Source organism: Lithobates pipiens, unplaced genomic scaffold (genome assembly GCF_037356315.1).
Source record: "Lithobates pipiens isolate NorthernLeopardFrog02 unplaced genomic scaffold, aLitPip1_a1.2 Scaffold_18, whole genome shotgun sequence".
NCBI classification, from domain to species: Eukaryota; Metazoa; Chordata; class Amphibia; order Anura; family Ranidae; genus Lithobates; species Lithobates pipiens.
Window position 1 is genome coordinate 649339640 of NW_027507758.1, and position 15912 is coordinate 649355551.

General features: G+C 41.7%; 1 protein-coding gene across 1 annotated transcript in view; it reads left to right on the forward strand.

The window, feature by feature from the left end:
• Positions 1-15912, forward strand: part of LOC143989331 (ALK tyrosine kinase receptor-like) — a 318070-nt gene that overhangs the window by 31604 nt on the left and 270554 nt on the right. Inside the window, exon 3 of the mRNA XM_077489419.1 lies at positions 1050-1150. Within this exon, the coding sequence (XP_077345545.1) occupies positions 1050-1150 (101 nt within the window). The remainder of the gene's footprint in view (positions 1-1049; positions 1151-15912) is intronic.

Sequence of the window (15912 nt, forward strand, 5' to 3'; positions counted from 1 at the left end):
CTCTTTTCTATCATTTTCTCTCTTTTCCTTTCTCTCCTCTTTCCTCTTTTCACCTCCCCTCTGTTCTATTTTCTTTTCTCCTTTTCTTTGTTCTCCCTTTTATCTCTCCTCTTCTTCTCTCTTTTCTCCCCTCTTTTCTTTTCTATCATCTTCTCTCTTTTCTCTTCTCTTTTCACCTCCTCTGTTCTTTTTTCTTTTCTCCCTTTCTCCTCTTCTCTGCTCTACCTTTATCCCTCCTCTTCTCTCTTTTCTCTTCCCTTCTCTCTTTTCTCATCTCTCCTCTCTTTTCTCATCTCTCCTCTCTTCTTTCCTTTTCTCTATTCACTCATCTCTTTTCTTCTCTTCTCTCTTTTCTCTTTTTCTTCTTCTCTCTTTTCACCTCTTTTTGCGTCTCTCATCTTCTCCGTTCGCCATTATTCTCTCCTCTTTTCTCTTCTTGCATCTTTTCTCTTTTTTTCTCTCCCCTCCTTTCTTCTCTCCTCTTCTTTTTTTATCATCTTCTCTCTTTTCTCTTCTCTCCTCTTTCCTCTTTTCACCTCCTATCTGTTCTCTTTTCTCCTCTTCTTTATTCTCCCTTTATCTCTCTTCTTCTCTATTTTCTCCTCTTTTCTTTTCTCCTCTTCTCTCCCCTTCTCTCTCCTCTTCTCTCCCCTTCTCTCTTCTTTCTCCCTCTTTCTGCTCTTCTCTCTTTTCTCCTTGTCTCTCCCCCTCTCTTTTCTCCTCTTCTCTCTTCTCTTCTCTCTTTTCTCCCCCTCTCTCTTTTGTCCTTTTCTCTCTTCTCCTTGTCTCTCTCTTCTTCCCTTCTCTCTTCTTCTCTCTTTTCTTCCCTTCTCTCTTCTCCTTGTCCCCCCCCCTCTTTTCTCCTCTTCTCTCTTCTCTCCCCCTCTCTCTCCTCTTCTTCTCTCTTTTCTCCTCTCCATCTCTCTCTTCTTCTCTCTTTCCTCCTCTCCATCTCTCTCTTCTCTTCTCTCTTTTCTCCTCTCATCTCCCCCTCTCTCTTCTCTCTTTTCTCCCCTCCTCTCCCCCTCTCTCTTCTCTCGGTCATGCAGATTCTGTGCTCCTCCTGAACACCAGAGACTCGCCGATCTTGCAGAGTTCTGTAATGACCAACGTGCTCTTCCCATCCCCCCTGAAGAACGCCACCTGCGAGGTAAGTGACACCCGGGTAGGGAAATCTGCACTGGAATTAAACTAAACGGTCGGAAATCCCCGGAAAACCGATACTCTTCTAAAGAAGAGAGGTCATGTGACCACATGCAGACTCCGCCTCTCTGCTCATCAGAGTGCTAATAAGCCCAAAAACAAACATTTATTATACCGCAGCTTACCAATTCTTAAATGTGACGGCTGCTTTTGTTTTCTTTTTTTTTTTTTTTTTTTTTTCTTCTATTTTCATCCGGTGATCCAGCCAGCAAGTCTATTTTTTTGTACTTTGTTTTTTTTTTTACAAGCTCAAGCTCTCCAGCAGAACATATCAGTTTACACAGACAAGACAAACCATTTAACACTAACAGGGGTGCTTACAATGATGCGCTTTTATTTGTTATGTAAAGCCTTTATTCCAAAAGGAAAACAAAACAAAACAGTTTGCCGTGAGCTGTGAGTTTGGCTTCGATTAGTTTGTGTATCTAAATCTGCTAGTACCATTAATATCCCCCCCCCACCCCCGACTGGCAATTCTGCTGTGCTCCTTCATCCAGAATGGGGGGGGGGCGCTCTAATATAGGAGGGGGTGTTACTGGCCCGATCAGCAGGTGAAAACAGAGGGGGGAAAAAAAAAAACTGAAAAAAGAAAACGAATGCAGCCACCACATCTAATGATTGATAAGCTGCAATGTATTACTATTATTGCAGCGACTTTATCCTGCGCTCCTTTTATTTTCACCCTTTAATACATCTCACCCCCTTTTTTCTTTTTTATGTCTCCACTTGCCGGCTTTAAATAAAATTGGCGACACGCGTTCGGCTCTAATTTGTTCTAGAAATAAACCGCAGGTATCCACCGCCGCGGCAGCCATGAATAATATATAAAGTACAACCGGCGGTATAGAAAACCGCAGAAACAAGATTTTTACATATAAAAAAAAAAGCTCTTTAATAATTAAATCCCCCCCACAGGGGCCTCTTTGTTCCATTGAAGAGCCCTGAAATACGTTCCCGTGAAACGCTCGGCGTCGGCGCAGCGCTCCATCATTCATCAGCTTTTTTTTTTTGTGTGTAGCGGTAATTAAACCGACGCCGCCGACACAATATTTCTACCTCTCCCTTCGGGGTTGTGTAATGTAAATATTAGCCGATGTGCAGAAAAAAAAAAAAAACACACATTTCCCCGAATTCTCCTCGTTTCCTCTGTATGGTGGAAACTCTTTTTATTGGCTTGTGATTGGCTGTGTGAGGTGCTGAGGTTGTCAGCAATGGCGGGGTGGTAGGTGGGCGGAGCTGAGAATGTCTTAAGATGGGGGTTCCCAAGATACCTCACTTTGTGTTTGAGGACATAAAAAAATTGTAACACCCAGCATTTTATTCTCTAGAGCCTCTGCTTATAAAAAAAAAAAAAAAAAAATATATATATATATATATATATATATATATATATATATATATATATATATATATATATATTTTTTTTATATAAGCAGAGGCCCTCGAGAATAAAAATGGTGGGTGTTGCCATTTTTTATGTCATACACTATTTGCTCAGCGTTTTTTAAACTAATATATATATATATATATATATATATATATATATATATATTAGTTAAAAAAAAAACGCTGAGCAAATAGTGTATGACATAAAAAAAAATGGCAACACCCACCATTTTTATTCTCTAGAGCCTCTGCTTATAAAAAAAAAAGTATGTATATATATATATATATATATATATTATATATTATATATAAGCAGAGGCCCTCAAGAATAAAAATGGTGGGTGTTGCCATTTTTTATGTCATACACTATTTGCTCAGCGTTTTTTAAACTAATATATATATATATATATATATATATATATATATATATATATATATATATATTAGTTAAAAAAAAAACGCTGAGCAAATAGTGTATGACATAAAAAAAATTGCAACACCCACCATTTTTATTCTTGAGGGCCTCTGCTTAAAAAAAATATATATATATCTGTTCGAAAAACCGCTGTGCAAATATTGTATAACATAAAAAATTGAAACGCCCACCATTTTATTCTCTAGGGCCTGTGCTTAAAAAGAAAAAAAAAAAAATATTGGTTTGAAAAAAAGGCTGTGCAAATATTATATGACATAAAAAATGGCAACACCCACCATTTTATTTTCTAGGGCCTCTGCTTAAAAAAAAAATATATTGGTTCAAAAAACACAGCTGCGCAAATATTGTATGACATAAAAAATGGCAACGACCACCATTTTATATATATATAAACGACCACCATTTTATATAAAAAAAATAAAAAAAATGTATATATATATGTATATATATATATATATATATATATAATTTTTTATTTTATTTTTTAAGCATAGGCCCTAGAGAAAAAAATGGTGAGTGCCATTTTATGTCATACAATATTTGCGCAGCAATTTTTCAAACCAATATTTGAGCACAGCCTGCTTAAAAAAAAAAATATTGGTTTGAAAAATTGCTGCGCAAATATTGTATGACATAAAATGGCACTCACCATTTTTTTCTCTAGGGCCTATGCTTAAAAAATAAAATAAAAAATTATATATATATATACATATACATATACATTTTTTTTATTTTTTTTCTTAAGCAGGTGCCCTAGAGAATATATATTTATTTTACATATATATATATATATATATATATATATATATATATATATAAAATTGGGGGGAGATTTAGGCTCTGTTCACACCTGAGCAATCTGGATTGCGGGCGGAATCTGAAACCACTTGACCTCTGGAAGATTTACCCCACTTTATGACCAGGCCATTTACTTTAACTGACAATTGCGCGGTCGTGCAACAACAATGCACCCAAATAAGTGTTTAAAATGTATATCCTTTTTTTTTACCTCCACACATAGAGCTTTCTTTTGGTGGTATTTGATCAACTCTGAGTTTTTTTTATTTCTTTTTTGTGCTATCAACAATAAATCAACAATTGAAAAGATAATAATATTTTTTTTACTTTGTTATAAAACATATCCAATAAAAAAATTTAAAAAAATTATGAAAAATTAAAATTTCTTCATCAATTTAGGCCAATTTGTATTCTGCTAGATATTTTTGGTAAAAAAAAATATCCCAATAAGTGTATATTGATTGGTTTGTGCAAAAGTTATAGCGTTTTTTTTTTTTTTTGTTTTTTTTTTGCGCTATCGAGACAATTTTGCGCTATAAAATACAATTTTGTAAATAAAACAATATTTTTTACTTTCTGCTTAAAAAACACATTGAATAATAAAAAATATAAAAAATATAAAATGTCTTCATCAATTTTAGGCCATTATGTATTTTGCTAGATATTATTTGATAAACAAAAAAAAAAAAAAATAATCCCAATAGTGCATTTTGATTGATTTGCACAAAAGTTATAGCGCCTACAAACTTGATAGATACTGGAATTGTGATAGATATTTTTTCTTTTTAATACTATTAATGGTGGGATCAGTGACTTATAGCGGGACTCCGATATTGTGATGCACAATCTGACACTAATTGACCCTTGCGGGGAAACAGTGACACTATTACGGTAATCAGTGCTAAAAATGACAGTTGCGCGGTCATGCAACAATACACCCAAATGAACTTATAACATTTACGTCCTTTTTTTTCTCCCCACAAATAGTTTTATTTTGGTGATATTTGATCACCTCTGATTTTATTTTTTATTTTTTTTGCGCTATCAACAAAAAAAGAAAATTTTGAAAATATAACAATATTTTTTACTTTCTGCTATAAAATATATCCAATTAAAAAACAAATTACAAAAATCTAATTTCTTCATCAATTTAGGCCAATTTGTATTCTGCTAGATATTTTTGGTAAAAAAAAATATCCCAATAATGTATATTGATTGGTTTGTGCAAAAGTTATAGCGTTTTTTTTTTTTTGCGCTATCGAGACAATTTTGCGCTATAAAAGACAATTTTGTAAATAAAACAATATTTTTGTTACTTTCTGCTATAAAACACATCCAATTAAAAAAAAAAAAAAATGTAACAAATATCTAATTTCTTTATCAATTTAGGCAATTATGTATTTTGCTAGATATTATTTGGTAAAAATAAAATCCCAATAAGTGTATATTCATTGGTTTTCACAAAAGTTATAGCGCCTACAAACTACAGGATAGACACTGTAATTGTGATAGATTTTTTTTTTCTTTTTAATACTAGTAATAGTGGCGATCAGCGACTTATAGCAGAACTGCGATATTGCAACGGACAATTTGACACTAACTGACACTTTGCGGGAAAACAGTGACACTAATACAGCAATCAGTGGTAAAAATAACAGTTGCGCGGTCATGCAACAATCCACCCAAATAAATTAAAAAAATCAACGTCCTTTCCCCCCCCCACAAATAGTTTTTTTTTTTCTCGTACATCACGGGACACAGAGACTCAGTAATTACTGAGGGGTTATAGGGTATCACTAGGTGATTGGACACTGGCACACCCTAGACAGGAAGTTCAATCCCCCATATAACCCCTCCCCCTACTGGAGGTGCCTCCGTTTTTTCGGCAGTGTCTTAGGTGTTGGGCACAAGTAAAGATAGATGTGCTGTGCTGAGCTCCGCTGGAATATCCTTACTGGGGCCAGCTATGCAACCGGATCCATTCAAGGTGTCTTTTCCAGGCCGAATTGGATGGTACCCGGGCCTCGTGTCCGAAGAAACAAGGTTTTACCTGTCACGCTTCTCTTTTTAGAGAGCTGGACCCTTGGATCCAGTATTTGTTTTTTTCAGCCATATTCCTGGCAGGGTGCTTTACGGGCCCAGAACTGCGGATACCCCTATTTAAGGGGGCCCCAGTCTCTGAAGTTTTTTTTTTTCCTAACGGAGCCCACCGTGAGAGGTGAAGATTGGGTCTGTTATTCAGACCCTGCAAGCTGGATAAGGTAAGGGAGACTCCTCAAGAATTTTTCTAGTTCTAGTAGGTTTTCTCCTTTTAAGTAAATGTATGCTATGCCTATAGTCGCCACCGGGAGCTTCCAAGAGCACATACCTTTTCATGCCTGATCTGTCTGCTTGGTGTCCACTCTCTATGCTCCTCCAGCCATGCTCCTGGAAGGATGAAGGTAAGGGTTTTTTTTTTTTCCTTCTGGGATTCTCCCTCCATGGATTATGGGCCTGAGACAGGCCTGGGCAGAGAGCGGTAATATACCCCACCACCCGCCAACGTCCGCCCCGTCCACCGCCGCCATTACAGCAGCCTCACATCCACCGGCCCTTCCCTCTCCTCTGTCCCAGCCTCCCCTCCATGCTTGCCTCTGCTCGCGCGGGAAACGCTCGTTTTTAAAAACGGGCGTGGGGGGGGGGGGGCGGAAGTGGTCGGAGGAGGGGGGGGGCGGAGCATTAGGCTACACAGGCTTTAAAGTGCACTCTTTTTCAGATGCACACAGCCTATGGAGGGACACAGAGCTGACAGGCGCATGTGAGTGTGGGAGACACAGGCATTCCCAGGCAGCATTTACTTAGGCACCAGACTGAGTCTTAAGTAGCAGCAGCAGTTGCTGAACTACAGGGCTCAGCAGTCAGTGCATTTTTTTGTGTGGTACCTCTACCTTTTGTTGCTTTGCACTGTGGGAAAATGAGGTTCAAGTACCCCGAAGAATAGGGTCTCTAAGGGGTTCCCTTCAGGCTCTGAGGACCCCCCTCTGCAACACCTTCTCCCCCCTGCAGGACCCGGGGAGGCTGGCCTGGGAGAGCCGTCGGGGGCTGCAGCTGCTTCTGGCACTTCAGCCCCTGTATACATTACACAGGAGGTTTTTTTCCTCAACCATAAACGTTTTAGAGGAAAGATTAGTGGCCTAAATCGCATCTTCACTCAGTGGAAGAAAACGCACTAGGCCCCCCTCTATCACCCAGGACCCTCAGAGTGAGGAACTCTGGGATGAAGGAGAGAGGAATCCCCCTCAGAGGATCGGGAGGAGACTGATGATTCCACTTCTGAGGAATCTAGTAGAGAAGGGTCCTCTTCAGCTTCTCAGGATGAGAAAATGTGGGTGCAAATTCTTGCTGGATTGGTCCGTTCCACGTTTAAGTTACCCGTACCTGAGTCAGTTAAAGAACCCACTTCTTCTCTGGGTTCACTGAAACCTCCTCAAACTGCGATAAACATTTTTTTCCTCCTAAAAAGTTTTCTACACTTTATCCTATGGAGGAAAAATTTACTAAGATGTGGGGTATACCGGCACTTGACGCCGCCATTTCCTCCGTAAACAAAAGCCGGACTTGTCCTGTTGACAACACTCAGATGCTTAGGGATCCAACTGATAAGAAAATGGAATTCCTATTAAAAAATGTTTTCGCCTTGGCAGGTTCAGTAACACAACCTGCAGTGGCAGCAATTGGATTCTGTCAATATTTGAGAGACCATGTTAAACAGGGGCCTTACCTGAACAGCAAGCCCGGGGGGGTTAGCTAACCTTCCAGCGGCTCTGTGTTTTGCTGTTGATGCTATCAGAGATTCTATCTTTCAGACGTCTCGCCTTACGCTTGGATTGGTACACATGCGTAGAATCTTGTGGCTGAAAAATTATTCAGCTGAATCGCCATGTAAGAAACTCCTGGCGGGATTTCCCTTTCGTGGTGCAAAACTGTTTGGAGAGGACTTGGACAATTATATCCAAAGGATCTCTAGTGGGAAAAGCACCCTTTTACCAGTCAAGAAAAGGAGTAAACGTCCCTCCTTTAAATGGGCGATTGCTCCAGTGCCAGGGGCATCAGCCTCCAGGCAGTCACGACGGCCTCCTCCGTCAAGCTCTAAGGTTAAAACTCAGAGTCAACCCCAGGGGCAAAAGAAGTCCTGGGGGGAGAAGGTCTTCAAGACAAAACACTAAGACCTCCTTATGAAGGGGCGCCCCCGCTCACTCGAGTGGGGGGGAAGACTACTAAAGTTCTCAGGGCTCTGGCACGAGGAATTTTGGGACAAATGGGTGGTCTCCACAATAACGCTAGGTTACAAACTAGAATTCAGAGAATTCCCTTCTCCTCGTTTCCTCAGATCAAATGTACCCAGAGAAAAAGAAGTTGCTCCTTCTAGCGTTGGAGTGACTATTGTCCCAAAAAGTTATCATGGTAGTTCCCATGCAAGAGCAGGGAATGGGGTTTTATTCAAACCTTTTCACGGTACCAAAGCCAAACGGAGATGTCAGAACCATTCTAGATCTCAAAGATCTAAACCGATTTCTAGAGATACAGTTCTTTCGCATGGAATCGATCCAATCGGTAGTCTCCATCCTACGAGGAGGAGAACTTCTGGCATCAATAGACACCAAGGATGCGTACCTGCATGTACCTATTTTCCCTGCTCATCAAAAGTTCCTGCGTTTCGAAGTAGAAAAACGTCACTTTCAGTTCGTAGCTCTGCCTTTTCGGGCTCGCTACTACACCTCGGGTGTGTTTACAAAGATCTCCTCTGGCCAGATTAAGGGCCCAAGGTATAACGATAATATCATACCTAGACGACTTGCTCTTGATAGACCGGTCGGTAGCCCGCCTGGACCAAAATCTGGTCACCACAATCAACTACCTGGAACACCTAGGTTGGGTCCTCAACTTAGAGAAGTCTTCTTTAAAACCAGTAAGAAGACTAGAGTATTTGGGTCTGGTCATAGATACAGCCCAGCAGAGGGTATTCCTACCCCAAGCAAAGATCAGTGCTATAAGAGAACTGATTCAGGTAGTCAAGGCAAAGAAGGGTCCTTCTATTCGTCTTTGTATGAGGTTGTTGGGGAAGATGGTGGCTTCATTCGAAGCAGTTCCCTATGCTCAGTTTCCTTCAAGGCTACTGCAAAACAGTATCCTATCAGCCAGGAACAAGAAAGTTCAGGCGTTAGATTTTCTGATGCATCTGTTCCCTACAACACGTTGGAGCCTCAGCTGGTGGTTGATACCCGAAAAACTGAGGAAAGGAAAATCCTTTTTACTGGTTACTTGGACAGTGGTAACAACAGATGCCAGTCTTTCGGGTTGGGGGGGGGGCAGCCCTGGAACAGTCGACTGTCCAAGGGAAATGGTCCAGGACCAAGAGGGCCTTACCCATCAACATTCTGGAAATCCATGCGGCGTATCTAGCCCTAAAAGCCTGGACACTCAGGTTGCAGGGTTGCCCTGTCAGGATCCAGTCTGACAATGCCACAGCAGTGGCTTATATCAATCACCAAGGGGGCACCAAGAGTCGTGTAGCTCAGGAAGAAGTAAACCAGATCTTAATCTGGGCAGAAAGACATGTACCATACATATCGGCAGTCTTCATTCTGGGGGTTGAGAACTGGCAGGCAGACTACTTGAGCCGCCAGCAGTTAGTTCCAAGGGAATGGCCTCTCCACCCCGACGTCTTTTTGGCCATATGCCAGAGATGGGGGGTTCTGGATGTAGATCTCTTTGTGTCCAGGTTCAATAACAAGGTTGACAACTTTGTGTCAAGAGTGAGGGATCCTCTTGCATGCGGGACAGATGCGTTGGTTACTCCATGGCATCAGTTCTCTCTGATTTATGTGTTCCCTCCTATTCTGCTACTGCCAAGACTGCTTTGCAGGATCAGGTAGGAAAATAAGTTGGTGCTTCTGGTGGCCCGAGCATGGCCCAGAAGAGCTTGGTATGCAGAAATAGTGAAGACGGCGGTAGGCTCTCCTCGGACCCTACCGTCCCATCCAGACCTGCTATCCCAGGGACCGGTATTACATCCTACCTTACAAACGCTAAATTTAATGGTTTGACTATTGAAACCCACATTCTGAAGAATCGTGGGCTTTCGGGCCCTGTGGTATCTACCTTGAATAATGCAAGAAAGCCAGCTTCCAGAATGATTTATCATAGAGTCTGGAAAGCATATGTCTCCTGGTGTGAATCCAGGGGTTGGCACCCCAGAAAATATGTCATAGGCAGAATCCTCGAATTTCTGCAAAATGGGTTAGAGATGAAACTGGCCTTGAGTACCATCAAGGGCCAAGTCTCGGCCTTATCGGTTCTGTTTCAACGTCCACTTGCTTCACATTCTTTGGTCTGAAGCTTTATACAAGGGGTAACGCACCTTAATCCTCCAGTTAGGGCGCCTCTGAACCCCTGGGATTTTAATTTAGTTCTGTCAGCTTTACAGAAGCAGCCTTTTGAACCGATACATCAGATTCCCTTAGTTCTGTTGACAAGGAAATTCATTTTTCTGGTGGCCATTTCTTCTGCCAGAAGGGTATCAGAATTAGCGGCCCTCTCTTATAAAGAACCGTATCTGATAATGCACAAGGATAGAGTGGTGTTACGCCCTCATCCTAGTTTTCTACCGAAGGTGGTCTCAGGTTTTCGTCTAAACCAAGATATTGTTCTGCCTTCCTTTTTTCCAAATCCCTGTTCTACGGAAGAGAAGTCACTGCATTCTTTGGATGTAGTGAGAGCAGTCAAAGCCTATCTGGGAGCGACGGCTCAGAGTCGCAAGACGGCTGTTTTGTTCCTATTGCCAGAGGGTCCTAAGAGAGGACAGGCAGCATCGAAATCTACCATTGCTAAATGGATTCGACAAATAATTGTTCCAGCTTATGGTTTGAAGCAAAAGATTCCACCTTTTCAGATCAAGGTGCACTCCACTAGGGCTATTATTGCTTCATGGGCGGTGCATCACCAGGCCTCCATGGCTCAAATCTGCAAGGCCGCAACCTGGTCATCAGTCCACACATTCACCAAATTTTATCAGGTGGATGTGGGAAGGCATGAGGACTTCGCCTTTGGGCGTAGTGTGCTGCAGGCAGCGGTACAGGGTCCTCAGGTCTGAGTACACCCTATGTTGTGTGGTTCCCCTCCCCTCGGATAGCATTGCTCTGGGACATCCCACCAGTAATTACTGAGTCTCTGTGTCCCGTGATGTACGAGAAAGAAAATAGGATTTTTATAACAGCTTACCTGTAAAATCCTTTTGTTTTGAGGTACATCATGGGACACAGAGGTCCCTCCCCTCTTCTAATACACTTATATTGCTTTGCTACAAAACTGAGTTACCTCCAGTAGGGGGAGGGGTTATATGGGGGATTGAACTTCCTGTCTAGTGTGTGTCAGTGTCCAATCACCTAGTGATACCCTATAACCCACCAGTAATTACTGAGTCTCTGTGTCCCGTGATGTACCTCAAAAGAAAAGGATTTTACAGGTAAGCTGTTATAAAAATCATATTTTTGGTGGCATTTGAACACCTCTGTGGCTTTTTATTTTATTTTTTTGCACTATAAACAAAAAAAAAAGAGTGACAATTTTGAAAAAAAAGTAAAGTCATATTTTTACTTTTTTTCTATAATAATTATCCCCCAAAAATATATATAAAAAAATTTTTTCTTTCTCAGTTTAGGCCGATACGTATTCTTCTACATATTTTTGGTAAAAAAAAAAAACCGCAATAAGTGTACATTGATTGGTTTGCCCAAAAGTTATAGCAAAATAGGGGATATATTTATGGCATTTTTATTATTATTTTTTTTTATTAGTAATGGCGGCAATCACGATTTTTATCATGACTGCGACATTATGGCGTTTCGTTTACAGACGTATTTTCATTTTAACAAAAAACAAAACAAAACAAAAAAAATTAAATTAATATATATATATATATATATATATATATATATATATATATATATATATATATATATATATATATATAATTTATTTATTTATTTTTTTCTAAGCTGCTAAACTAATGTTTAGCAGAGTTTCGTTTACAGGTGTATTTTCATTTTAACCAAAAAAAAAATAATTATATATATATATTTACATTTTTTTTTCTAAACGCAAATGCGCCAAACCGCTGCTAAACGGACGTTTTTAAATGTCAGATTCTAGCTTTCAAGTTAAACCATTCAGGAGAGGTTAAACGTCCCATCTGAGTTCTGTGTGTGATTGGACACGGCCGGTTTCAGCTGAAATCATTGGCTGTAATCTGCTGCCAAACGCACGCTGTGTCCAATAGCAGCATGGGTCAGTTTGCGGTTGGTGCGCACGTGGAAGGAGGCGGGTCACATAACTGTACAGTGGTACCTTGGAATTACGATCATAATTCGTTCCAGGAGAATGCTTGTAATCCAAAGCATTCGCATATCAAAGCGAGCTTCCCCATAAAAGTCAATGGAAAATCAGATAATTACCATAGTTCTATAGTGACTTCTATTGTATGCAGTACCACATGTGGCCAGAGGTGGGGGGGGGGGCACCGGAAACAGTCAGAAACCGATTGGAGCCACTCAGATGCACGCGGAAACACTCAGAAAGGCTCGGAAACACTCGGGAACCTGTGCAGAGACTATGACTCAAGACACTGCCAACAATGGTGGACCATATCCTATGCTGAGACTCTGACTCAAGACACTGCCAACAATGGTGGACCATATCCTATGCTGAGACACTGCCAACAATGGTGGACCATATCCTATGCTGAGACTCTGACTCAAGACACAGCCAACAATGGTGGACCATATCCTATGCTGAGACTCTGACTCAAGACACTGCCAAAAATGGTGGACCATATCTTGTGCTGAGACTCTGAGACACTGACAACAATGGTGGACCATATCCTATGCTGAGACTCTGAGACACTAACAACAATGGTGGACCTATGGTGGACCATAACCTATGCAGAGACTCTGACTCAAGACACTGCCAACAATGGTGGGCCATATCCTATGCTGAGACTCTGAGACACTGCCAACAATGGTGGACCATATCCTATGCTGAGACTCTGACTCAAGACACAGCCAACAATGGTGGACCATATCCTATGCTGAGACTCTGACTCAAGACACAGCCAACAATGGTGGACCATATCCTATGCTGAGACTCTGACTCAAGACACTGCCAACAATGGTGGACCATATCCTATGCTGAGACTCTGACTCAAGATACAGCCAACAATGGTGGACCATATCCTATGCTGAGACTCTGACTCAAGACACTGCCAAAAATGGTGGACCATATCCTATGCTGAGACTCTGAGACACTGACAACAATGGTGGACCTATGGTGGACCATAACCTATGCAGAGACTCTGACTCAAGACACTGCCAACAATGGTGGACCATGTGTTTTCTAGGTGCTGGGAATAGGTCATAGAGGTGAATACTCGGGGAAGTTGCTTCTCAAAGTTCCATGGTGGCACCAGAAACTCTCCCGGTATTGTTCAGTAATGCAGTATAAAGTAAGGGTGCAGGGCGGAATGCTGCAAACTGTGCCAGCCAATCAGAAGCCCCCTACCGCCAATCTGACTTCGGGGGGGGGGGGGGGCTGCACGCTATATCATGCATTGCAGCATTTTACTCAATCTCTGCATATTGACTTCTCTTTATTGCCTTGACATGATTACATTTTCAAGTCCTTGATGAACCATACGGGTACTGCTGAGTGTAATTAACGTTTTAATTAAGAAAAGCATATGCCTGCCACTTCACAGCGCTACAGATACAAATGCGTTGCATCAGCGTGTGGAATAAAAGACGAGAAAAAAAAAGACATTTTCACCAAAAACAGGTGTAACCACTTCAATACCGAACACTTTAACCCCCTTCCTGCCCAGGCCAATTTTCAGCCTTCAGCGCGATCGCACTTTGAAAATTGCGCGGTCATGCTACACTCTACCCATATGACGTTTTTATCATTTTGTTCACACAGATAAAGCTTTCTTTTGGTGGTGTTTAACCACTTAAGGACCGCCTCACGCCGATGTACGTCGGCAGAATGGCAAGGCTGGGCACAATCGCGTACCTGTACGTTGCTTTTTAAGTGCCCAGCCGTGGGTCGGGAGCGCGTCGCCGGCGGCACGCTCCCGACCCGGTCCTGTGCTCCGTGACCGTGGCCTCAGGACCCGCGGACCCGATCGCCACTGGTGTTCCCGCGATCGGGTCACAGAGCTGAAGAACGAGGAGAAGTCTGTGTAAACAAACCTCTCCCCCTGCTTCCCTGTGTGGCCGTCACCGATCGTCTTTTCCCTTTTATAGGGAAGGACAATCAGTGACGTCACATGCCAGGCCACGCCCCCTACAGTAAAAAAAACACATAACGTCATACATAACCTCTACACTGCCCCCTAGTGGTTAACTCCTTCACTACCAGTGTCATTTAGAACAGGAATCAATGCATTTAAATAGCACTGATTGCTGTATAAATGACAATGGTCCCAAAAATGTGTCAAAAATGTCCGATGTGTCTGCCACAATGTCACAGTCACAATAAAAATCGCTGATCGCCGGCATTACTGGTAAAATAAAAAAATAAAAATGCTATAAATCTATCCCCTATTTTGTAAACGCTATAACTTTTGCGCAAACCAATCAATAATCGCTAATTGCTAAAAAAAATTTTTTTTTACCAAAAATATGTAGAAGAATATTTTTGGGGGATAATTATTAAAGCAAAAAGTAAAAAATATTGAATTTTTTTCAAAATTGACGCTCTATTTTTGTTTATAGCGCAAAAAAAACGGAAAATTCCTATCAAAATACTTACCGTAATTTTCCTTTCCTGATGGACTCCATGGCAGCAACGTGTGGGTTAAGTCCCGCCTCCACTACCCTATAGGACACTACTCCCATAAATCTTTGCTCCCTGCCCATGGCCGTGTTCGATAACTAGCCTACTCCAGCCATTTTGGGAGGGAACTCCTGCTGCCATGGAGTCCATCAGGAAAGGAAAATTACGGTAAGTATTTTGATAGGAATTTTCCGTTTTCCTGACAGACTCCATGGCAGCAACGTGTGGGAAATAACTCGCCAAACACACTCGGGTGGGCAAAAATGCTGAACCAAGATTTATTTAACACTGTCCACCGACAGCACCTTTAAACCAAAATCAACGGAAGATAAACTGGTAGGTTCGACACAATAGTGAGCCATAAATGTATGAATGGACGACCAAGAGGCAGCCTTGCAGATAAACTCAGGAGCCACATGACGTGAAGCTGCCCAAGAAGTAGAGAGACTTCTCGTGGAATGTGCCGTAACCGCCTCAGGAGGAGCCAAGCCCTTCTCATTATAAGCCCACTGGATCGCCTGAACCACCCACGTGGAGATGGATCTGACCGAAGCCCTAAGGCCTTTGTTTTTGCCATGAAAAAGAACAAAAAGGTAATCCGATTGCCGGAAAGAAGCTGTCGCCTCCAGGTACCGTTTCAGAATAATTCCCATGTCGAGAGGATGAAGATCCTGACTCCCAGCAGAATTAAAGGTAGGAAGAGTAATGTCCTGATTTTCGTGGAAGACCGAGGTAACCTTTGGGTTTGAACCCAGCATTGGCACTAGGACCACTCTGTCAGGGAAGAATGTGAGGAAAGGTTCCTTTGATCCTAAAGACTGAATCTCAGAGACTCTCTTCGCTGAGGATATGGCTACCAAAAAAGATGTCATTAGGGACAATTCTTTGACTGAAAGTGATCTGTCCAGTTGAGAGAAGAAGTCGAGAACTAAGGGTAAATCCCACTTGGGGAATCTGGGTTTCCTCTGTGGTCTAAGTCTAATTGCTCCTTTAAAAAATTGCTGAACCAAAGGATGTTTAGCCCAAGATACTCCGGAAAAGGCTGAAATTGCCGAGACTTGCACACGAAGAGCGCTGACAGATAGGGGAATGTCTAGTCCGGACTGTAAGAAACTCAGAACATCCTGAACCGTCAAATTACCATTGGAGCAAGACCTGGAAGATAAGTGATTTGTGAATCTAGACCAAATCCTCTCATACACCTGGTTGGTACTTTTCCTTCT